At 40.6% G+C, this 26,300-nt stretch overlaps 1 protein-coding gene across 1 annotated transcript in view; it reads right to left on the bottom strand.

The window, feature by feature from the left end:
• The window catches only part of HYDIN (HYDIN axonemal central pair apparatus protein), a 343,591-nt gene that overhangs the window by 198,994 nt on the left and 118,297 nt on the right, over positions 1-26,300 (bottom strand). The window contains exons 12-14 of the mRNA XM_036346816.1: positions 18,874-18,973; positions 9,692-9,810; positions 4,756-4,979 (exon numbers count right to left, since the gene is read on the bottom strand). Coding sequence (XP_036202709.1) covers positions 4,756-4,979; positions 9,692-9,810; positions 18,874-18,973 — 443 coding nt within the window. The remainder of the gene's footprint in view (positions 1-4,755; positions 4,980-9,691; positions 9,811-18,873; positions 18,974-26,300) is intronic.

The following is a 26,300-nucleotide window of genomic DNA, read 5'->3' on the forward strand; positions in this document are numbered from 1 at the left end:
AGCACCATCTGGACTTAGATATGGTCACATTCATTCTAACAGGGATTCTGAATATTAGGACAGCCTCTGCCAAGACTGTGCCCTCCATCACTGCAGTGGTCTGGTAAAATTATAAAAACTAAGAGTTAGAGTGATTGAATTACTATGACATGTTAAGTTAAATATTTTGAAGACAAAATATATCTGTGCTATGGTTAAAACTTTATAAAATTACATATATAAATATTTGAAGAATACTGTGCATGAGTAATTTTTTAAAATCACATTAATTTTGCAGCGTTGTTTATCCAGCTACTTAAAAAACTGTATCATGTAGTTGAAGAATCAATAGAACAGCAAAAGCCCTTCAACTTTGTTCTTATTTTTTCAAAATTGTTTTTAGCTATTCTGGGTCTCTTGTATTTCTATATGATTTTAAGGATCAGCTTGCCAATTAATGCAACAAAGGCAGCTGGGATATTTGATAGGGATCATCTTGAATCTACATATCATTTGGGGAGGTATTGCCATATGAAGTCACCCAACCCATGAACATAGATGTCTTTTCATTTATTTAGGTCTTGTTTTGTAGTTTTCAATGTACAAATCTTGCACTTTTTTGGTTAAATGTATTTTATTGTTTTTGAACCTATTATAAATGGAATTTTCATAACTTAATTTCTGAATTTTCATTATTATTGCCTAGAAATACAATTGACTTTTAAAAAATATATTTTATTGATTTCAGAGAGGAAGGGAGAGAGAGAGAGAGAGAGATAGAAACATCAATGATGAGAGAGAATCACTGATAGGCTGCCTCCTGCATCTCCCACATGGGGGATTGAGCCCACAACCCAGGCACGTGCCCCTGACTGGAATCGAACCTGGGACCCTTCAGTCCGCAGGCCGATGCTCTATCCACTGAGCCAAACTAGGTCAGGCACAATTGATTTTTGTATGTTGATCCTATACCTTGCAGTTTTTCTGAACTCATTTATTAGTTCTTTATGAGTGTGTGTGTGTGTGTGTGTGTGTGTGTGTGTATTCCTTAAGATTCTTTACATACAACATCACATCATCTGCAAACAGAGACAGTTTTACTTTTCCTTTCTAATCTGAATGCTTTTTATTTCTTTTTCTCATCTACTTGCCTGGGACAGTAACTCTAGTACAATGTCGAATAGAAGTGGCAATGCAGACCTCCTTGCTGACCTCTCACTGACCTTAGTGAGAAAGCAGTCTGTCTCTCACCATGAAGCATAAAGCTAAATGTGAGTCTTTCACAGGTATTCCTTACCATGTGGAGGGAGTTCCTTGCTATCCCTGGTTTGTTGAGGTTCGTTGTTTTTGTCTATCTTTTTAAATCATGAAAGTGTGCTTAGTTTCGGTGAGTGCTTTTTCTATGTTTATTGGGATGATCATATGGTTTAGGCCGCAGGGGTGGGCAAACTTTTTGACTCGAGGGCCACAATGGATTCTTAAACTGGACTCAGAAGAAGGAGCTGCGGCCGTGTTTCCCGACGTTGCCATGTTAACACTGCTGCTGGTGAAGGAGCGGAGGGGAGAGCAAGAGAACCCTCTGCTCTTTCGGCTCCACAGGCCGGATAGAACAGCCGAACGGGCCGGATCCGGCCCGCGGGCCGTAGTTTGCCCACGGCTGGTTTAGGGCCTTTATTCTACTAATATGTTGTATAACAATAATTTCCCTATGTTGAGCCAAATTTGCATTCCTGTGATAGATTCTACTTGGTCATTGTGTATAATCCTTTCTATACGTTGCTGCTTTGATTTGGTTTGCTAGTGTTTTGTTAATTTTTGTATCTATATTTATAAAAGTCTTCAGTTTCTTGTGATACTTTTCTCTGATTTGGGTATAGGGTAATACTGGCCTCAGAAAAATGAGTTGGAAAGTGTTCACACCTCTTCTATTTTGGGGTGAAGCAATAATTTGTGGAGAATTGATGTTAATTCTTCATTAAACACTCAGTAGAATTCTCCTGTAAAGCCATCTGTTCCTGGGTTGTGTGTGTGTGTGTGTGTGTGTGTGTGTGTGTGTGTGTGTGTGTCAGGGTGCAGTGGGGGTGGAAGTGGTTCTATTTCAATCTCCCTAAACTATTATAGGTTTATTCATATTTTCTATTTATTTTGAATTAGTTTTGATACTTTGTGTCCTTCTAGGAACATGCCAATTTCATCCAGATTCTTTAATTTGTTGGCATACAACTGTTCATAAAATTCCCTAATAATTATTTTCATTTCTGTAAGGTTGGTAATAATGCCCCTTCTTTAACTTCTGATTTTAGTACTTTGAGGCTTTTCTTCATTTTTTTCTTAGTCAGTTTCATTAAAGTTTATCAATTTGTTGATCTTTTCAAAAAACCAACTTTCACTTTCATTAATTTTCTCTATTGTTTTGCTCATTAATTTTCATTCTAATCTTTATTATTTCCTTCCTTGTACTTGTTTTGAATTTATTTGCCTCTTCTTTTTCAAGTTTTTAAGGCAGATATTTATATTATTGATTTAAAATATTTCTTCTTTTTAAATATAAGCATTTAACAGCTATCAATTTCTTATCAACACGACTTTCACTACATCTCAAAAGTTTTAACATCTTCTGTTTTGTTTACATTTATCTCAAAATATTTTAAAATTTCTGTTGTGATTTCTTCTTTGACCCATTGGTGATGTTTCATTTTCACATATTGGTGAATTCTCTACATTTCCTTCTATTTTTAATTTTTAATTTCATTTCTTTGTGGTTGAAAACACATTTGTATGACTTAAATCACTTAAAATGTATCGAGACTTGTTTGATGGCTTAACATACTGTCTATCCTGGAAAATGTCCCAAGTGCACTTGCTGGGTGGAGTGTTCTGTACGTGTCTGTTAGCTCTAGTTGGTTTACTAGGATATATTGTTCGACTCTTATTTCCTTTATGGTCTCCTGCCCAGTTGTTCTATCAATTATTCAAAGTGAGGTACTGACATTTCCAACTATTATTGTTGAATTACCTATTTCTCCCTTTATTTCTGTCAGCTTATGCTTCATGTACCCTGGGGCTCTGCTGTTAGGTGCACTTACATTTATAATTGTTATATCTTCTTGATGAATTTACTTTTATTTTTGTAAAATGTCCTATTTTGTCTCAAGTAACAATTTTTGTTTTAAAGACTATTTTTGCCTGCTATTAGTATAGAAATTCCAGGTGTGTTTATTTTTGTCTTGTTTTGTTTGTTACTGTTTGCATGGTCTATCTTTTCCCATCCTTTTAGTTTTAATCTATTCATACTTTCAGCTCTAAAATATGTCTCTTATAGATAGCATACAGTTGGGTCATGTCTTTTTGTGTGTGTGTGTGTGTTTTTAAATCCACCCTGTTAATCTCTACATTTTAATTGAGGTATTTAATATATTTGCATTTAATGTAATCACTGATAATGATTTGTGTCTTCCATTTTACTATTTATTCTCTATATCAGTGGTTCTCAACCTTGGCTGCACATTAGAATCACCTGGGAATCTTTTTAAAATCCTGATTTCTGGGCCCCATCCTCCGGCAATTCTGTTTCTTTGCTACTAATGTTGTGGCCCCACCCCATAACAAAGAAACAGAATTTCCGGAGGATGAGGCCCAGAAATCAGGATTTTAAAAAGATTCCCAGATGAATCTAATGTGCAGCCAAGGTTGAGAACCACTGCTCTATATGTTTTAATGTCTTTTTTCGTTCCTCTATTTCTCCATTATTGTCTTCCTTTGTATTAAATGGATATTATCTAGTGCAGTCACATTCTGAGGTACTGGGTGGGAGGACTTCAACATATGAATTTTGGGAGGATGCAATTCACCCAATAACAGGGATACTTAGGTGGAAAAGTGACCTAAGAAGTAATGGCAATGACTTTTGAGCTGATCCTGAGATTCTATATTTCTAGTAGATATCCTACAATCAATAAGTTCCCCTTATGATCCTTCAGGCCATATGTGTCTGTCTCTTTTCTATGTTATCTTCAGACCCCGAGGGAGACCTCAGCCATAGGTGGAGGGAGGTCCTGCTAGCAGTAACCATAAGGAGAGAGACCGCCATGGTGATTAACAACCTATTACACTGGGAATCCAAATGGAATCTGCAATGTGTTCTGAAAATATTATCTTTCTAAGTACCGGGAACCCAAGTTATAGATCTTCCCAATGGGTTGGTCACAGAGAACTTCTTTTTAAAGCCCAAGGACAAACTCTGCTATTAATGACTTTCAATTATCACAAGCAGCTGGAGAAGCCATCAGTAGACTTCTGGCACAAAAGCTGCAAATGTCTAGCCTTGACTGACAGACACTGTGTATAGGCTCTTTTACTACCTGCAGGCATTATAGATGAGAGCATTTAAAGAATGTCCTTAAAACAAAAACAGAAGACGAAGACTTAGTGAAACTGTGATACTAAAGAGATGATTTTTCCCTAAACAACCTAAAACAGAGAGAGAGTAACCAGAAACTATTTAATAATGGATTCAGTCCTTGTTTTATAAGGTTATAGCGTATGGAAGAAAAAAACTAGCTGGATAACAAAGCAGCATCTGTATCCGTGTTGCAATCCTAAGCTACACATGTTTAGTAGGGAAACATGGGTGGAAATTTAAAATACCCCATTCCGTTGATGTATTCATATCACAAAGACAGTTATTGATGTCTAAGATGATCTAGTTACGAAGTTTAAGAAGGCAGTAGGTAAAAACTTCAGCTAGCTACCACAGTAATTACAGATAGATCTTACCTAATAGTCAGTTTCACGGGCTCAGGTGACCCATTGACACTGACCAGGAACTTTTCTTCGAAGTGCCCCAGAATGGACGAGCAGAAGGAAATCTGGACAGCCTGGACCCCGCTTGGCTTGATGATGCCTTCCTTGGGGCTGAAAACAAAGCAGGCCCCCAAAGCTGAAGTCGGGGAGATCACGTTGAAGAGGGCGTCGATGCTGCCTTTGTTGGAGAGTATTGCCTACACCGATAAAAAAAGCAAGAATGACAAGGCAGACAACGGGCCTCGGATTTACTTCACGTAAGCATGCGGCTGTATTATTTAATACCAACACAGAGACAGTGGTGTGAATTAGAACCACGGGTAAACTCCCGGGGAGAAATGAACAGTCTTCTCTCTTGAATGTTTGAAAATAAGAGTCCCAAACCAGGAATTTTGTGTTTTCGTCTCATCTTTAAAATAGAGTTGGTCATATGTCTAATACTCATGCTAGAAACACTGATCACAATCGCATCTACTCAAGAGCCTTAAAATACTATTTTTGGGTACTCCCTATAAAGTAACCAAGGGAAGATAGGTTTTTCTTTCATACGCACGAGGAGACTGAGAGGAAGTGGCATACAGGAAAATAAAAAGCAAGTCAGAATAGGGGCGCAAGAACTACCTAAGCCTATGTTTATAATGTAGCTTGATAAATATAAATATGACCTCATTGTGGATTCCAGATTGCAAGGATTCTCTTCCTTGGGGTATTATATTTCACCCTATTGTGATGATATTTTCATCTCAAACTCCACTGGGTATACCTATGCAAGCCATCGTTTTACTACAGGAACGTTTTCTATAGACGAGTGTTCTGGAACCAGGTCATTACCCATATTTGAATGCACCCTAGGTATGTATCAAAATCTCATGCTTGACAATCAGAGTCCTCCTCAGCTGGCTCAGTCTACCACTCCTGCTCCCTCCCACAATTCCTGTCCATGAACCTGTGCTGTGGCCACACACTTCTATTCCTGAGCTTCCAAGATACAATCTCTTCCTTGCCAATGCTTACACCTGAACGTGTGAACAACACATTCTCTCAGTGTATGTAGGAACGGCCCTCAACCTACACTGAAGCCACTGAAGGGAAAAGAGCACAGAGCATCCTGAAGACCATTCAGAAAGGTATGTGGAACCTACATTCCATGCCAGGAAGCTAGAAGCCAAGGGAGGAGAATTTCCAGAAAGGGTTGATGGACGTTCAGGAGAATAAGCTCTGAGGAAATGTAACAGATTTTGTATTTTTACTTAGAGGTCATCACTGTCCTCAACGAAGAGAGGATGCCAGTGGAATATGATTGCAGAATCCAGAGTCCCAATGTTTGAGGGGGGGTGAGTGGGTGCACATGAAATAGTGGTTGACTATTCTGGGTTCTGTTTAGAGAAGATTAGTGGTGAAAAGTGAGAATGGAGGTGGCAAAGCTGTGAGAAGGTATGGTAGAGGAGACCTAGTCTCTATAATAATAAAAGCGTAATATGCGAATTAGACCAGACAGCCGAACGACCTTCCAGAGGACCTTACAGGCGAAGCCGCGCACCCCTTGCATAAATTTTGTGCATCGGGCCTCTAGCATTTATAATAAATGAGATATACATACTCGGTGCCCGGCCTCCGTGTTTGTTGTTGTAATAGAGGAAGAGGGCCGGCTAACCAAGAGAACGGGGTCCGGTGGGTATGGGGCCCACCAGCTCAGTCTGCTTCAGGAGAAGCAGAGAAGAAGGAACCAAGAGCTAGGACAGCGTAAGGGGGCTCTTGCAGAGGAAGACAGCCACTCTGCCAAGAGCAGACAGGCAGCGTAACACAACAGACATGCAACTACTTGCTACTTGGTATGTTATTCATCTTTCTACATTTGTGTTCCATCTCCCTCTCTCTGTTTCAAGTTCCCTGGTCATAGGAATCATGCTTCACCCTTCATTCCTTTTTGAAAGAGACCATGTAGAAAAGTGATCATGACCAGGGACTCAGAAGCCAAATCTCTGGGTTCAAATCTCAGCTCTGCCACTGACTGACTAGCTGTGTGGCCCTGGGTAGCATGCTCTGCTTCTCCGAGTCCCAGCTTCCCCATCCGTAAAATGTAAACAATACTAACTTCTCAGATTGCTGCGAAGATGACGTTTGTTAATTTATGTGACCTTAGAATAGTGCCTGGCAAGGAAGGCTTCAATGACAGTGACTCCTATCCATTGCCCTGTGCTAACCAGAATGGGTGTGAAGTGTACCTGTGCGGAAGAAGAAACTGACATGCCCCCGTGGTAACTCAAAGGGGTTAGTGGTACCTCGAAGGACCCTTGTTCTTCTCTCTGAGAAGAGGCACGAATTGTCTTTTTATTTTTTGGTTAACACCAATATTTTATAAGGTGCCAGCTCCCCCGTTTTCAAGAATGTGCGTGTTATTCTCTCCCCCTGACAAAGCAGCACCTACTTATGTGTACAGAATCCACCGGACTGTTTGGGCCACCAACCTGAGACCTTTTAATTACTGGTGACGCTCTTACCCATGGGGTGCAACTCCTCAGAGCAGAGAAAATGTGTAAGAGAACTTCCCCTTCCATTTGTTTTCCTTCTAATCACACTGGGAAGAGTGTGTACTCTTGGGGTTCTGGCTTATTCTTTATGGATCTGCTAAGCTCAGCAATGACTAAGGGCAATAGATAGTTATTCAAATGTGTCTCGGGGAGGTAACGTAATCAATTGAAAGAGAGATGCAACGAGGCATCAGCATTAAATATGCAGAGTGCGCAAAATATTCTCATGAGAAGCACCTTACCATGCCCTTCCCTGCCAGGGCACAGCTCTCAAAACTGCCCAATCGGATGCTGCGCCTCATTTAACACGTATTTACCTGGCTGCGGTATGCATTACTGCTCAAACCTGGGAGGGTGAGAAGTGGTGGCCTACGGTACCTTTGTGTTAAATCTGCAAGAAATTATCATTACCTTCAGGGAAACCCTATGCATTTTGCATCAGAACTAAAGGTTCTTTTCCGATGTGGCATCTGTAAGACACAGGCTATAAGATGTAAGGGAAATTCACACTGGATAAATTACAAACAGAATATCGATTTAGTAAGAACTATTGCGCCTTTTAATTTTCATCCCTAAGTGACCATTTTTTTTCAAAATGCAATACAGGACAATGCAATGTAAGTAGCTGTGCCACTTCTCATTTTATGACAGTCCTGTGATGGATTTCTTTATTTAAATTGGGCTCTTATGTGTACTCCATCTCATCATGACATTAACATCTCTGTTTACCTTGCACATCATCGCATTTAGGCCACAATTACTCTAGTGAATCATGGGGACGAATGACGCTATAGAAAGCTCTCAACGGCAGCCAGGCATTTCCCTCCCATGCGAGGTTAGGCTGGGCTGAGAGCTAAGCAGGCTCTTGGCTGGATTCGCATCTGGTGAGAGGTGGAGGCAGAAAAGCCAGCAGGCCTTCTCTTCCCACAGGGCACAGGGCCCTAAAACCCACTGATTACGAACACTGACCTTGCCAGTTACTTAACAAATGTGGCAGTCAGGTTTGCTGTTCATGGAGCCCATATCCTCTTCTTCTGGTGTTTACAGCCAAACTACATCTCCCAGCCACCCTTGCAGCTATGGCCAGCTAACTGGACATGAACAAAAGTGATACGTGCCTCCAGTCTCCAGTGCTACCTCTTGTAAAAACCCCTCATGTGAAACCCTACATGTGCTTTCTCCTGCCAGTGTGATGCCTATGAGACTGCAGAGCCACGAGAGGGAGGGAGGCTGGACTCTTCATTCTCTGATGGAGGATAGTCACCTCCTGATTGGCAACCTTGTGTGGGACTTTATAGAAGCAACAGCATAGACTCTTATCTATTTTGAGAGAATATCTATTTTTATATTTGCTTGTTATAGTATCTAACATTAATTACCTTAACAAGTAAAACTCTGGGCCTCAGTTTCCTCGTCTATAAAATGGGTATAGTCACAGTAGCTACTCCATAGAGGGTTTGTGAGGACTAAATGAACAAATGATGCATGTGTGCTCAACACGCATGAAGAGTGATGTTGTAGATAGAATTCACCACCATCTGCCTATTTCTTCTTTGTAAAATAGGTACAATAAAACCTACCTTTCATGGCTTTGTAAGGACTAGAAATGATACCCTTATATGTTGACATGCACACATAATAACGCATGGAACCTGACACACTAATTAAACCTCAAGCACTCATGAAATAATAACTGCTTTTGTTTTTACCTCTATAGAAATACAAACATTTACAATTTGGAATCTTTCTAAAATAAAGTTCCAATGGTTATAGTTTGATACTGTAAAAATGTGTCCTAGATAAAAATTTACGATGAGGTGGCATTGAGTTAACTTTGATCCTTATGAACCCATGAGTACATCTTAAAAAAAAAAGTATCATTTTCTATTTATTTGGAAAGACAAAGCAGGGAGGTCTCTTCCAGAAAACCCAATGATTGGTTGCTAAATCATGGATTGGAGGCTGTATCTAGAGAAACGTCTGAGGTGTGAAAACAGTGATCCTCATTAGGACATTCTGGAAAATGTAGAAGGTTCTCTATCCTCTGATCTGTAGGATTTGTGTTGTCAGAGAACAAGCATTAAACAGATGGGGAGATATATTTATGGAGTTCCTCTTTATAATCTACAAAATGATGAGGATAAAGCCAATTAAGTTGTGGCTTTGATGTGTTTAGTCAAGTGAGAGGGGGTGGGAAGAGAATGAAAAAAGTTGTTCCGCTCAACAAGGCTAGGAAAGAGGAGAACGAGATTGTTCTGGGGTCTGAATAAGTATGAGTAATGGCAAGTGGATGTGACTGTGCAAATTTTCTATTGACACGGACAAAACAAAGCGAGCCAAGTCCTATTTGACTCTCAATGAACAATTCTAGTGTTTACCTCATAACAATGTACAGATCCAACAAAAACTTTTCCAATATCCAGCAATTCAAAGTTGAAGTGAATCTTTGGTCCCATTCCTTGCCCTTTGATTCGGAGGGGCAGACGGATCTCTCGACCTATATAAACAATTAAAACTTTATTACCCAAATGATGCTTTATTATCCACAACTCATTACCAATGTGAGCACCCAAGATGATTGCACCCACCCCCTACACTGGACTGGGGGACCTGCAATTTAACCAAGGCTGAAGATTTAGTTTATTTTTTACAAACAGGAATACTGTTAGTTTCTTACCTTTAGGGGCCAGCTTGTATTGCAATTTAGATGAACATTTTAGCAGGAGAAAAAAAAACAATGAAAAAATTTAACCCAATCTTAACTGTATCCTTAATTTCTTTTTTGTTGTTTCTTGTTTTTAAAAATCCTCACCTAAGGATATGTTTTTGCTGATTTTTTTTAGAGAAGAGGAGAGGGAGCGAGAAATATTGATATGAGAAACATGGATCGGTTGCCTCCTGTATGCGCCCTGACCGGAGATCAAACTGGCAACCTGGGTATGTGCCCTGGATGGGAATCGAACCTGTGACCTATCAGTGTACCAGATGATGTTCCAACCAACTGAAACCACAAAAGCCAGGGTTATCCTTAAGTTTCTTAAAAAGGAAAGTAATTTCTCTAAATAAGAATGATCCCTGATTGAGGCTCCCCATAAAGTGAGTCACCATGCGGCTCCAAGGGACATTATCCACGTTGATCTTCCCTAGATTTAGGAAGAGCCAGTGTTTGAGGAATCCGACCTTACTTTGCAGTTTCTTTCATAGATAGGTAATGGAGTCCACTAAGCAGTATCCCTTATTACACATTCATTATGGACCCAGGGTCAACACAGAACACAAACCTTTAAAGTACTAATTTGTTCTGTTTTCTTTTAAAAAAATGGAAAAATCCCCACTTGAAATACATGATCATTATAAAAATATTATCAAAAAAGTAGAAATTCTGTCATAATCCCACCACCCAAAGATAATTATTATTAGGCTCTGGTGCCCATCCTTCCACACTTACTCATATTTAAATACTGTTCATGTAGATGGGGGTCCCACGCTGAGGCCTGGGGGATCACTGGGGCCCTTTCTCCTGGGGCCTCCCGTTAACTCCTTCATGTTCTTCCCTAACTCAGCTGAACTTTTCAGCCTCTGCTGATCTACCAGAAAGTCAGTGTTGCTAAGAATAAAGAGTCTTTCCTCCCCTCAAAATCTAACTCTTGGTTTCTTCTCCTGGATGTTGGCCCCATAATTCTTCACTGTCCTAGCAGCTCTGTTTTACCTTTAAAACTTGTTTTAGAAAATGCTTCACCTTGCTCTTCTAGCTGTTCTTAGAGAGAGTTGTTGATCCAAATTACTGAGCCCACCACTACTGGACACAGAATTGTCAGGACAAAGAGACGGGCATTTGACATGCTGACAGCTATGGGTTTACTGCCCTCCAGAATGACTGTCCTAATTTACACACGAACAACAGTATTTAATGGTTCCCGGCTCTCCACATCCTCCCTGGCAATGGGTATATCATCATTTAAAAAAATCTTTGATGGTTTGACAGGTTTTCCTTAAATCTGCACCACTTAAATGCCAGTTATGTAAGGAAAATTATATTTGCTTTGTGTGTAATGTTTTGAATATTCAAAATACTTTTGATGCTCTTTTAGATGTAATTGTCAGTGTTGCAACAATACACTTCGAACAACCAAACGATATTTCTAATTTATTATCATCATTATAATGCCTTGTGACATTTGATGTTCCACTGCCTTCTGTTGCTATTTAGCTTCTGTATCTCTTTAATGCTTTCTCTCCATGACTGTCCTTTTAAAGACAAGAATACTTATCTCTGTGTCCCTCTAGTGTTTGGCAATGCAGTGGCCATTAGGCAAGTATTACTTTGATTATAAGAAACAAAAGCAATTCTGGAACAGCTGATTTCTTCAAAGGGTTCCCCAATCCACCTGATCCCTGGAAAAGAGGTTTCTCTAAAGACCCGGTATATTACTGTTGGCAGTGTAAGTAAAATTTTCAGAGAGCCCTACTCCATTATTTTAGTATTTTAATCTATTGGCAATGATTTGTACTCCTTGGTCAAGAGAAAAATATTTTGACAGAGATCCAACTTTCAGAATGGCAAAGAAAGGGGATTGAAAATATATTGTGGAATAAACTGCAAGACTATTTATAACTGTCAGGCTTGAAGCTTTCCCCATCTGTTACCTTGACTGCCTTCCTTAATACATACATTTTTAAAAAGGAGATGTGTTGTAATAAAGCAGTGAGCCAATGTTTCTTTGGGAGTTATTAATTACTTCAAAGAAATTTGTCTTATTTGTAGCTAGCCCTTTCCCTCACCCCAGGTGGAGTGGGAATATGAGTAATACCCAGCCTTGATTTATAAGAATTAGCCTAAATTTTAGGGTTACATTTCAAATGCTACTTTTCCAAAAGATCTTTGAAGCAGGGACTTTTCTTGTCTTGGCAAAAAGCAGCGAGAGGGACACGCCTGAAGGAACTAGTAATATAAAAGGACAAATTCCTTATAAGAAGAGCAAAATGTTAAAATAGGGCAGTTTCTCACCTATGATTACATTACCTTGTTTTCACACATAAGTAGAGAAATGTACTACTGAACCCCTTTAACAGTTCTGAAATTCCTGAATGCAATAGATTCATTGCATTAAGTACCAGGAAATGTAACCATGGGCTTTCAAGAACTTGCCATCTAAGGTATCTTAGATGTCCAATATTATACTTGAGCTCTATTCCTGTGCAATAAGACAAGAAAAAAGGGGGATATAAACAGGAAGAACAAACTGCCATTATTCACATGTTTTAGGACTGTCTGCCTGGAAAATCCTAAAGAATCTAGAAATAATCTTTTAAAATTAATTAGAGTAAAATTGACGGTTACCAAATCAACATACAAAAGTCAACTGCATTTCCATACCCAGCAACAATCAGAAAAATTAATTCTCAAGATACTATTGACCACAGCAACAAAAATATAAAGTACCGAGAAATAAATCTAACAAGACATAAGATCTTCAATGAGCAAAATATAAAACTTTAATGAAAGATATTGCTAAGGATCTAAATAAATGGAGGACTAGGCTATGTTATTGAAAAGGAAAACTGACTCAACATCATAAAGTTGTCAAATTTTCTCCAATTGATCTATATCTACAATCTTAATGCTTTAATAAACAAAATGCCAGCAGGTAGAATTTGATGGGTTGATTACAAAATTAAATGGAAAACAAAGGGCCAATAAAAACCAAGACATTCTTTTTTTTTTTTTTTTTAATATATTTTTATTGATTAAGATATTACATATGTGTCCTTGTCCCCACGTTACCCTCTACCCCCCACGCCCCCCACCCCCGCTCATGCCCTCACCCCCCCGTTGTCCATGTCCATTGGTTAGGCCTATATGCTTGCATATAAGTCCTTTGGTTGATCTTTCCCCCTTACCCCCACTCTCCCCTACCTTCCCTCCAAGTCCCGACAGTCCAATCAATGCCTCTCCGTCTCTGGATCAGTCCTTGTTCATCAGCTTATGTTGTTCATTATATTCCACAAATGAGTGAGATCCTGTGGTATTTATCCGCTCTCAAGTTCCATCCATGCTGTGGCAAATGGTAAGAGTTCCTTTTTCTTCTTCCTCTTCTTAAAGAATACCTTTCAGCATTTCATATAATGCTGGTTTGGTGGTGATGAACTCCTTTAGCTTTTTCTTATCCGTGAAGCTCTTTATCTGACCTTCTATTCTGAATGATAGCTTTGCTGGATAAAGTAATCTTGGTTGCAGGTTCTTGCTATTCATCACTTTGAATATTTCTTGCCACTCTCTTCTGGCCTGCATGGTTTCTGTTGAGAAATCAGCTGACAGTCGTATGGGTACTCCCTTGTAGGTAACTGACTGTCTTTCTCTTGCTGCTTTTAAGATTCTCTCTTTATCTTTTGCTCTTGGCATTTTAATGATGATGTGTCTTGGTGTGGTCCTCCTTGGATTCCTTTTGTTTGGGGTTCTCTGCGCTTCCTGGACTTGTAAGTCCATTTCTTTCACCAGGTAGGGGAAGTTTTCTGTCATTATTTCTTCAAAAAGGTTTTCAATATCTTGCCCTCTCTCTCCTTCTGGTACCCCTATAATTCTGATGTTGGTACGCTTGAAGTTGTCCCAGAGGTTCCTTACACTATCTTCATATTTTTGGAATCTCTTTTCTTTTTTCTTTTTCGGTTGGGTATTTTTTGTTTCTTTGTATTTCAAATCTTTGACTTGATTCTTGGGATCCTCTTTTCTGCTGCTGGATCTCTGTAAATTATTCTTTATTTCAGTCAGTGTATGCTTAATTTCTAGTTGGTCCTTTTTCATGTCCTCCATGGTCTCCCTATACTTATTGAGGGATTCATTAAATTTATCGGCGGTTTCCATAAAATTCTTGAAAAACCTTATAACCGTGGCCTTAAACTCTATATCCAATCGTTTGCTTTCCTCCATTTCTGCCATTTGTGACCTGTTTCTTTGTCTCCGCATTTTGGTTGCTTCCCTGTGTTGATAGAGTGGCTTTGTGTGCTAGGTGTCCTGTAGGGCCCAGTAGCTCAGCCTCCCCAGTTACCTGAGGTGGACACTCTTGGTGCACCCCCTCGTGGGCTTTGTGCACAGTCTTGTTGTAGCTATGCCTTGGTTGTTGTAGGATCACTGGGAGGAATTGACCTCCAGGGCAATTGGCAGCGAGAATCAGCTGCCCTGATGATGCTCAGCTGTGTAGCAATGCAAGCCGCTGTGGGGCCTGGGCCTTGTCTTGGAAGCTCTGAGTCTATCTGGCCCGGCTGCGGTTAGGTAATTACAGGTTGCAAATGGCCGGGGCATTCATATGCAAAAGCCTCTGCCGCAGCCTGGGTGGGGCGGGGTCTCAAGGAATCAAAGGGCTGAGAAAGCAGCTATGGCGGAGCCTCAGCCCTGCCCTAAGGAGTTGCGAGTCCCAGTGTCCCGGCAACGGCTGCAAGCACCTCTGAGGGAAAGCTGCTCTCAAGCTCGCCCGCTGCCAGACAGTCCAGTATTTCCCCGTATGAGCCCTGGGTCCCCAGAGACTTCCCGGAACCGGATTTCAGAGCCGTCGGGAGCTTGTGTCTCCCTCCGGATTCAAAAAGACAGCCGCGTCCTCAGGTGCCAGACCCTTTCCGCGCGCGAGCCCCCGTACCTCTGCACGCCACCTCCGCAGCTCCTCCCGCTCGCAGTGTGCTTTTCTCTCCTTCTAGTTGTAGAATTTACACTCAGCCAGCCCTCCTGTAGCTCTGGATGATGTCCACCTTGTGTTTTTGATGCATTTATCGATTGTTGTGGGAAGCAGAAATTTCCCGGTGTTTATCTATGCCACCATCTTAGTTTCTCCCCAAGCAGTAGTCGCACGGTGAATTGTTTAATTCCCGCATGTGTTGTTAGAGTTGAGACTGTTTCTCATGTACCCCCTCCTTTGATAGTGGAGAAAACTGAAGTTCAGAAAGTCTCAGGGACTTGCCAAAGGCCACCACCCACCTGAGAAGAGAAGCTGCCTGGTCTCAAACCAAGACATTCTTAAAGAAGAGCAAATTGAGGGAACTTGGCCATTCATAAATTGAAATCTATTATAGAGCTATTATAATTAAGATAATGTAGTATTGGGGCAGAAAATGCAAAGATGACTAAGGAAACAGAATACAGAACGAAGAATAAATGCACATATAAATATAAACTTGATTTAGGACAGAGCAGGCATTGAATATCAGTGAGGAAAGATGGACTATACAGTATAAAGAGCTAAAACAACTGGGCATCCACATGCCATCTGTATACATGTGTGCGTTCTTCTTTTTCCTTTTTTTTTGTTTCTTTTGTTCTTTTTTTTATGGTTGTAGTTTTTTAAATAACTCTTAACACATGGTGGAGCTAGTCTTCCCACATTATTCTTGTTTTTCTGAATTTTCTAGGCAACCCTAGTTTATTTATTTATTTCCTCTATAAAAACTTTGGAATCATCCTAGTTATGATGTTGCTCTTCTTGACCAAAAACATGGGCATACATTTCTCTTTGTTCAAGTTTTCTTAAATATGGGTTCTATAATCATAGATATTTATATATTATTCCCTGTATTTTTATGTTTGAAATATTTTAAAACCGAAAATATAATTTAGTTGATCAAGAAAATAATTTCTTATTCATTTGACTAAGAAACCTTACATTATTAAGAGGTTGCAATCTGATGAGTTTTGAGAAAGAAAAGCTATATATACATCAAATATTATTCACTTATTACTCTGAGGACCCAAAAGTGTTTTTAATGATTGGGGTGATTTGACTTTTTGTTTCCTAAATCAAATTAAATCTCAATTCCTTAGTTTAATTAGAATAAAAATCAGAAGTCTTAAATTGTGCCAAAAACTTAGATATTTCTCTCTTATGATGTACAGAATAAAAATGGACAATGAGGTTTCATCTTAATTGGGTCTTTAAAGGAAGCAGGTACATCTGGAACCATTTCTCTGAAGCACCCATTAACGTTTTCTAACAATACATTTCACAGTTTAAAATCAGAAAGTGTTGCTTCCTTTGAGGTTCCCATATGGTGATCCAAACCAAATACATGCTGTTTCCCTTTGAGTTTTTAAAAAGGTAATCTTTGTGATTAAACTCAGAATTTCCACATTCCATTGGAAAGTCAAGACAGATGAAAGATCAGTTTCAAGACCTGGATCAAACCACGGCAAGTCTTTATAAATATCTAACAGGTTTAACCACTTCTAAGAAAATCTGAAATCTTTACATGAAAAAATTTCAGTTTCAGATGAACTGAAAATATGTTAATGGTGTTAAACTTGCCATAATCAGATCGTAGCAGGTCACTCCCCTGCTTTCCAGCCCCTCAGTGGCTCCCCACTGCACCCAGGATGAAGTCCAAGGTTCTGAGCCTGGCATCCAAGGGCAGCCTTCCATGAACTAGATCCCACCTACTACTCCAGCTTCAATCCCTGCCCCCACCACCCCCTCCCAAGTCTCTCTGTCTCTCTCTGTCTCTGTGTGTGTGTGTGTCTCTCTCTGGCAGCCACACCCTAAGAACTTATGATTCTTTGCCATTTTGTGCTCTTGTTATGTATTTTCACTGTTTCTCTATGTATTTTCACAAAGTATATCCCTGCCTGACATTCCCATCCATATCCATAGACACCCTTTATTTTCTTGGCTAACAAATACTTTTAGGGTCACTTTCTCTGGGGAGTCTAAGACTGAGCTGTGTGTCCTATACCATCCTCTTCCATTGTTCATTCATTCACTGTAGGGCATTGCCATATAACTGTTGGTCTGTGTGTCAGTTTCCCCTGCTCATGTCCATGTTATCTGAAGGTAGGAACTATGCTTTAATACATCTTTGTACTCATTGAGCTTAGATATAAAAGTTTTAGAAAGAAAGAAGGTTGCAGTTGGGGATTATGGACTAAATTTCATGCATCCCGAGAGGCCTCCCTCCAGTTCAGTGATGACCTTCCCTGCTACTTCCTGTCTCCGAACGTGCACTCGCATAATGGCACGCTATGCAACAATGACAATGAAATACAATTAGAGCTACAAGCAACGCCATGGATGAGATGTGCATATTGATGTCGATGATGCACATTTCAAATACACGCAGTACTAAATTGCATTGTTTCAGAAGTATATACATAGGGGTAAAAACTATAAATAAAAGCAATGAAATCATGATCATCAAGGACAAAATAGTGATTATCTCAAGGGGAGGTTGGCGTGAGAGGAGTGTGACTGGGAAGGAACACCCAGGGGGTCTTCTCGAAGCTGGAAATATTTTATTATTGATCTTGGTGGTGATTATGTAATGTTTACCTTATAATTATGTTATAATTTATATGTGTGTATTAATTCCCTATTGCTCGACAACAAATTACCACAAATTTTGTAGCTTAACATACAAATTCATCTTAAAAGTTCTGGAGGTCATGTCTAATCACTGTGTTATACGCCTGAAACTAATATAATATTGCATGTCAACTATCATGGAAACATTTTTTTTAAAGTTCTGAAGGTCAAAAGTCCAAGATGGGTCGCACTGCGCTAAAATCAAGGTATTGACAGGGCTCCCTTCTGCTGGTTCTAGTTTAGAGGAAAGCCCCTTTTCTTGCCTTTTCCAGGTTCTACAGGCTGTCTGAATTCCTTGCCCTTTCCATCTTCAAAGCCAGAAATGGCGGGAAGACTCTTTTTCATATCACATCACTCTGACACTGAGACTGACAACTTCTGCCTCCTCTTCGATGTTTAAGGACCCTTGTGATTATACTGAGCCACCCACACAAATAATCTCCTACCTTAAGGTCAGCTCATTAGTAGCCTAAATCCCATTGCCTGCCTTAATTCCCCTTTGCCATATAATGTAATACAACCACAGTACCATATCCGCAGGTGCTGGGAGCATGGACATATTTGGGAGGCCATCACTCTGCCCACCACAGCATGTACTGTATACAGTTATGAATCTATGTTCTATTTCTTAGTCACAAAAGATTAAAAGTTAAATTGTGGTATGTAAATAAAAAGTATTCATATGCAACCATGAAAAAAATGATACTTTTATATTTAATGTTATAGAATAATCTTTAAGAAATATTTTAAAAGCAATGTCAGAACCATCACGTAAAGTATGCTATACGTTATGCAAAAAGATGTGAGGGGACGTAAATCTATACGTATTTGCTTCTATCTCATTAAATACTACAGAAACAACAAAAAATAATTTGTGAGAATCTGTCTAAAGGAATGTTCTTACTGCTCTAAAAATCAGATCCATGGTTTTCCATCCCACCCCCCACCACACCACAATTCCAGTATAATGTCAGAGATTGGTCTATTCTAGAAAGAAGTGAGTAAGTCATGCACAGCCCATAGCCCCTCCCCCCTTTCTCTCTCTCTTTCTCCCTCCCTCTCTCTCTCTCTTTCCCCCCCCCTCTCTCTCTCTCTCTCTCACACACACACACACACACACACACACACACCACACACACACACACACACACACACACACACTCATCCCACTAAGGCTCTGGGCACTTGCTAGCCTGCCTTTTCCACACAGAAGAAGTCTTCACCTGAAATTTCACAGTACACAGTCATCTGGTAGAGCCTGGCTTCCAGAGGGTTGAAGTACACAGTGATTTCAGCTGATGAGTTGGGCCAGACATCACCTTCCTGAAAAACAAGAAAGAATCATTAAAAAACAATATGATGAAGGGAAGGTGCTGCTTTTAAATGTTATCATTATGTTAAACCTCTAGGGAATTGGAAGGAAATATTTTTACAATAAATATTTTACCCAACAGACAGTTAACATAGGCTACTTGTTAAGAGGTGGTCCAAGTTGGAAACAAGCTTTAAAAATAATTTCAGTGCACCCTGACCGGTTTTGCTCAGTGGATAGAGCATCAGCCTGCGAAATGAAAGGTCCCAGGTTCGATTCCAGTCAAGGGCATGTACCTTGGTTACGGGCACATCCCCAGTGGGAGATGTGCAGGAGGCAGCTAATTGGTGTTTCTCTCTCATCAATGTTTCTAACTCTCTATCCCTCTCCCTTTCTCTCTGTAAAAAATCAATAAATATTAAAAAAAATAATTTCAGTGAGTTCATGAATATATAATAAGTTTCTCTAACTAATGTTATATTAGTTTATAACTAGGATATTTAGGAAATTTAAAAATGTTGTGTATTCCATGAACATTCACTGTATGCCAATGTGCGCCCAGCACCGGGCTTCAGAGATGAAGGGCGTGGCCCAGGACTGCATGGAGCTCACATGTTGGATGGATGATAAATATGTATACAAATATTCTATAATATACATGCTAAGTGCTGTGCCTGTATAAATACGGTCCGGATGGGCCACAGAGAAAGAAGTGCCTAACTCACTTGATAGAGGGACCACATTCCTAACTTTTGAGAGACCACATAAGGAAATACTCTTCTTCTGGGAAAACATAGCAATGGCCCAAGGCACAATAAAGGCCAGAGCAAACCCTGGTTCTGACCCAGTGTGATATTCCTCATGTTAATGCAAACCACTCAAACTCATGATAAGGAGACCAGGTTTTGAAATTTTGTAATGCACATACCAAACATCAGAGTTCCCTGGAGGTATTCTTTGAAAAATGTTTTGTACAAACCATGTAATCTGGGACCTCTCCATTAACTTCTTAGGGCTATAAAAGTGGATGCTAATGTCGCCTGCCCCAAATAGTTTCCAAAAAATCAGACAAGGTCAGGCAGGTCAAAAGCTTTGCCCCCTGCTCAGTACGCAGTAAGAGCTCAGTAAATAGCTGTTTAAAGTATAATTGATTTATTTTCATGGCCACTTGGAAAGACTAAGAGGAAAGTATTGGGAAAATGAAGGTAGAAGAGTGAGTGTTTTTTTCTAGGGTTTTTGTAAAGAGAGCCAAGTAGGGCATATGTGATAAACGCATCCAAAAATCTATGTAGGTGGTGGAGTCTAAAAAGGAAAGGAGGGAAGACAACATGATAAATAATTAGGCTCCCGTTTCAGACAGTCCCCAATGCATACTCCATTTCCAGTCTGATTAGAAATGAACACGGTGCTGGAATAAAGAATCAAGCAGAGAACAAAATAGTCTAAGGGGCAGACACCCAATGGGGTGATAGAAAACGAGAGCCAATTTGGGTTTATTTATGAAGGTAGCAGTCTGATCAATGTGCTTCTCAGGCAGCGTCCCCAGAATGCTTAAAGGGCACGGAGCCCCCAGAAAGTAGCAGCGAGGGCTGAGCGTCACGTGGTCCTGGGAGCGCTGGTCTCCCAGATCAGGCCGCTGGAATGAAGGCCCCATGAGGGTCGGCACGGTTCTACGGCAGGACCTAATCCAGAAGTGGCTCATGTAAGAGTTCAACATAGTTACTGAATCAGCCGTATCCATTCACTCTGCACATGGCGCAGTTATTAGCAGATGTCGATTCATCTCTGCAGCCTATTTCTGCCATTTTCTCCTCAACTGGAAGCACAGACGTCATACCAGTTAGAGCTGCAGGGACCTTTGAGATCATGCAGGGAACAGGAAATCCCTCAGCACTTTCACCGATGTAGGCATTTCACTTTTCCAAACCTGGTACATGGCAAATACCCCTTTGATTACGGGGGGGCCTTAGTGATATGGAGTGTTAGGAACACTCATCAATAGAATGGACAGAGGGCCCAGGCAGAAGAGGTGGTTCACCCGTTCACTGGTGTATCGGTGGGTATTCCATCTCAGAACTCCTGACGACTGGGTTTCCTCCTAACCCGTGAGACAAATGTATTGCCTGGGGGGCTTAGACACGACTCAGGTTGAGAGTACAGACTGGACGCAGCTAAGCTGTTCCTGTGCAAGCTGACTGATCCAAGGGGCCATCCTGGAGGACCCTAAAAATTGCTAGAAAAGTCTCATGAGAATGGTAGGAAATGACCTTCCAAAGGATACAATGGATGTCAGCTAAGCTTCGTGCACGCAGGCAAATTCAAGGGCTTTATGATTTGGACTGGGCCGGATGGCTTTCAAAAGCATTATCCCAGCGAGAGAAAGAGAATCCATGGTCCGTGTGCAGACAAGAGAGTCACAGTCTTAAGTTCTCTCTCCCTGGAGCACTCTTGGGGACCCCATCGTGAAAGAAACCTGACGATTAGAACCGGGGGGCTGGGAAATGGCAGGACGGACACGCTCCAGAGCGGCACGCAGAATCCCCCCAGGGGAGGAAGCGTTGACGCACGGATGCGATCCGTGAGCGACAGGCTGATGTAGAGGCGCCCTGGAGGCTGAGAAGCCCTTCTGCTTGGCGAAGGGGTGCCAGTGCCAGGGAATCAGAGTCCACAGGGTTCAGACTGAGCGGGTGGGACTGTATGCTCAGTGTTTTCCTATCCTGGGTCGCAGCTGTTTAATCGTGCCTGTGACATTTGCTAGTAACTTTCCGCTTTACTCAGCCCGGGGAGATAATTCAAGGACAATCCTATTCTAAAGGCCTCTCCTGGGCTTGTGTTAAATGCGCCTTAAGAGGGCTGTGTGTATCTGTGAAAACACAAGTGTGGTCATTCGGTTTCCTCTTGCAGAGGGATGCTTTCAATAATAGGTCATTTGAAGGAGTTAGAAACATGCATTGTTCAGTGGGGATTAAAGTAAAAATTAAATAACATGTCTGTCTTTATAGCAAAAACTCAAGATAGCATTTTCTATAGCAAGTCAGAGAGAGCAAACCCCCAGAAACAGGCAGTCAGCCTGTGATGACCCCACTTTCACTTATATATCTTTGAAACACTTCATGTTACTTCTCCAATACTTCTGAAATTAACTTCCATGTCATTTATGTCTCTGAAAAGAATTTTTTCTTTCTTTATTGCTCAGTTCTAAAGTTTCTTTCTGAAAATGAAAACATTCAGAAGTGGCTCTGACGTCAGTATCCTGTCCCTCCAGTCTAAGGAACCAGCCCCATCACACAGAGCCCCCTGCAGTTCCTCCTTCCTTCCACATACGCCCCCTCTCTCATCACTGTCCATTTCTTGGCTCCAAATCAGAGAGTGAGGATACAGGATATAATCGGTAAGTGACTGCTGCCTTGTTTATTGAAAATGACTGCCAACATGGCCTTCAGTGATATTGTGATTATCTTCCTTCTTGGTCTTAATGTTTTTTCCCTCAGCTTCATAACTGCATTTCCCGTATTAAGTGGCCTGCTAGAAGGAATCAACTGAATTTGTAGGTCTAACGCTAACTCCTATAATGTGGTTTTTGGCCGAATATTAAATACCTCTGGAAGTGGAACTTCGTATTTCCTCTGGAACAAGGACAAACAAGTGGGGCTTGATGGACACAGTCCCAAGACTTTTCTGAAAGCTGTTTCTGAACACAGGCTGCCACTGGTTCATGACACGTGATTAATACAGTCATGAGAAGGGAGGTGGGAGAGGGCATAGGGGGGATAAATGGTGATGGGGAAATATTAAATTAATTTTTAAAAAATGTTCCCCTTAAAAATTATACTGGCAATGATTAAAGGAGCTCTTTTAAAAAATCTCCCTTGAAAAATCCTTAAGTAAAAACAGTATTTTAAAAATCAGCTTCCTTCCTCTTCTCTATTACCCAGCTCCTTCCTTCCTTCCTTCCTTCCTTCCTCCCTCCCTCCCTCCCTCCCTCCCTCCAATGAAGGGTTATTTCTCACATATTTTGCAAAATCAAAACCCAAACTGCAAGAACATTTAAGTTACTTGGTTTATCTGGAAAGTAGTTTACAATATGACTCGATACCTACATTTATCATTTAAATAGTTATTTTAATTCCCAATTCACATACAGAAGAGTGACCCACAGGTCTGCCTCCTCAAAAGTTATACTTTCCAATCACATCTCTAATCCAACAAGAGACTGAATCATATCTAAATCCAAATCATAATACTTTCAGCCGTTAACTGAGAGCTCATGTTCCCAGCACTGTGTTAAGTGCTGGTGTTCATTATCTAGCTCAGCCTTTGCAACCCTGTGAATCAGTATTATCCCCATTTTACAGATGAGGAAACCAAGGCACCAAGAAGTTAAGTATCTCACCGAGGGCCACATCAAAAGTAAGTGTTGGCGCTGGGTTTCTATAATATTCTTTCTTTAACATCTTCAACCCCACTGCAATTACAACAAAAGGTCAGGCCTCACCTTTCTCACATCATAAAAAAAAAATGCCGGAAAATGTTAAAAACACTACAACTGATCCTCAGACTTAGAAGAAGCTAGCATGAACTGGTGCTCCTGGCTGGCGAACATAATAGGACACCCTGCATGCTCATGTGCTCAGGTATCTTGGAAGGTGACTCACAGGAGGTCCTTGTGGATGACAGTCAACCCTAGTATTTTGCAGCTCTTGAGAAATGCCTTGGCAGATCTGTATCAAGCCATCTGGCCGGGCCAGGGTTCAGTCAGCTCAGAACAGGGTCAGTGAATAATGACTTCAGGAGCAGCTAAAATGTGTAATAAATTCCATCACGTTCCACCAAAATGGATATACTCTTAACTATGTAAATAAATATTGTCATCTATCTTGTCCTGTTTAAGGAAAAGTTAAAGAATTTCTCTTAGGAAATAAAAACTCAAAGTAAAAATTTCTATCAATCAGAAAAAAAAGAAGCACCAATTAGAAGCTATAATACGTTTCACTACCCACAGTTGCTCTTCTAGAGCTTATCAGATAAATGAGAGAAATCATGGCTCTCTTTATCATCAGGGCAAATAGAAGTTGTCTCAAAGAGAAATAGAAAAAAGATGGAAGCTAAAATATTGAAGGTAAACTATCCTAATTATCATTGAGATAAAAGATCTAATAGGCACATGACATACAAGGAGATTTTTCTGCTCCATTGTATCTTCTCCAACAAGAAACTAAATTTAGTAAAGCTTGGATGCTCCAAATAATGACCAGAAAAGTTTCTAAGAGACGGGTCTAAGATTTGGTCATCGGCCAGAGGAATTTTCACAAAAGGTGTGCTTTATCTTGGGGGAAATACTTTATCCCATATGTGGTGAAAATTGCAGTGGGGTTTTTTTTCACAGCTGAAGTAGTTACGTGTGATGTTCATGCCTTTCTCTGGAGAGAACAGACTTGTGTCTCTTCCAACATGACGGATGTCAACTTATTTAATGAGCCTTAAGGAGCCTAAGACTTCCTTAGGCCTCCCTGCACCTACACTGGCTCTCCAGTACAACAGTGATCACACCAACACAATTGGAAAAGGTTCGGCCAACCACAAAGATCTGAGAGGCCAAACCACATCAAAGGGAGGCTGAAGCATGGGAACTGTACTGAAGCAGGAGCTGTGACTTGTCAAGGACACTTTGCTCCCAGCGGATCCCTGTCCTCCTTTCTCCTTTCTGGTGTCCATTTCCAAGGAGTCAGCGCCCACATGTTTGCAATGTGACTCGGCTGATGGTACAGAAGTGGGAGGTCTGCAGCAAAGAGCTAGCTCTTGCCTCTTTGGTAGCCATCTGGGCTTCCACCCAACCGGGTTCTGCTGAGCTCACATGCTACGCCGACTTGAGAAAAACAAACTAAATTTGAGCTGTGCTTTCAAAGTCTGAATTGCTGAACCTCGTGTTTTCTGCAGGCTTAAGTGACAACAAAGCGTGGTTTACTATTGCTTACATGATGATAAAGAAATTATCCAGTTTCCCTTTTTAAGGCTTATTTAAACGAAACTGAAGCTTTTCGAGGGAGACTGAATGACTTCTTCTTTGATGGAAAAGACACTTGCTAATAAAAGCAGAAATGTTTTCCTTGTTCACCGATGATAGCCAATCAGCTAAGACCGGTTTGGGCAAATACCTTTAAATTTTCAGACCTTTCTTTTTGAGAAAATAGCAAGTGTTCAACATTCAGACTATTGCTGCCTCTCAAAAGTGTGACCTGAGCCAGCAGTCCCAGAGTTCAGGAACAAGGCCGGCACATCTGTGCTGTGATTTCTCAGAGGGCTCCTAGACGCCCATGGAAATCAAAGGCTTAATTCTCTCTTTTGGCCCTGTGATATTCTTCTGCCTCTCAATTCTCAGAATTGTGTGTTTTTGTCTTTGAATTTCTCTCACTCAGATGCCCACGAGACCTAAGCAGAGAATATAACAAAATGAGGCTGTCAAAATTCTGTACAGCCAGAGTCCATCTAGTCAAATAGGATATTATATTTCTGAAAGCAGTCAATTCCACTTGCTTTTCTGGAAGCCACAAAACATGCATAATAGACCCAATTTTACACTTCTTTTCAAAAGGGGGAAAAATCTATACAGAAAGAGGTAGCTTGAGAAATGATCAGTATTCTACAGAACCCAGTACCCTCCCGAGGTAAGGAATACAAGAAAAATTTTGACTAATTTCATTAAAACCCCAAGACTTTATCAAAAGAATTGACACAAGGAACTTGACACGAATAGTAGTAATATTCCACATGATTTTTTTTGTTTTGTTTTGTTTGTGGGTTTTTTTTTTTAAATATATATTTTTTTATTTCAGAGAGGAAGGAAGAGGGAGAGAGAGAGATAAAAATATCAATGATAAGAGAGAATCATTGTGCCCTGACCGGTTTGGCTCAGTGAATAAAGCATCGGCCTGCAGACTGAAGGGCCCCAGGTTCGATTCAGGTCAAGGGCATGTACCTTGGTTGTGGGCACATCCCCAGTGGCGGGTGTGCAAGAGGCAGCTGATCGATGTCTCTAATTCTCTATCCCTCTCCCTTCCTCTCTGTAAAAAAATCAATAAAATATATTTTTTAAGAGAGAGAGAGAGAGAGAGAGAGAGAGAGAGAGAGAGAGAGAATCATTGATTGACTGTCTCCTGCACGCCCCCTACTGGGGATTGAGCCGGCAACCAGGGCATGAGCCCTGACATAGAATCATACTGTGACCTCCTAGTTCATAAGTTGACACTCAACCACTGAGCCATGCTGGCTGGGCAATATTCCACATGTTTTAATGACTAAAACAATTATAGTTACTATTAGAATACCAGTAGATTACCA

Source organism: Myotis myotis, unplaced genomic scaffold (assembly GCF_014108235.1).
Source record: "Myotis myotis isolate mMyoMyo1 unplaced genomic scaffold, mMyoMyo1.p scaffold_m19_p_19, whole genome shotgun sequence".
Classification (NCBI taxonomy): domain Eukaryota; kingdom Metazoa; phylum Chordata; class Mammalia; order Chiroptera; family Vespertilionidae; genus Myotis; species Myotis myotis.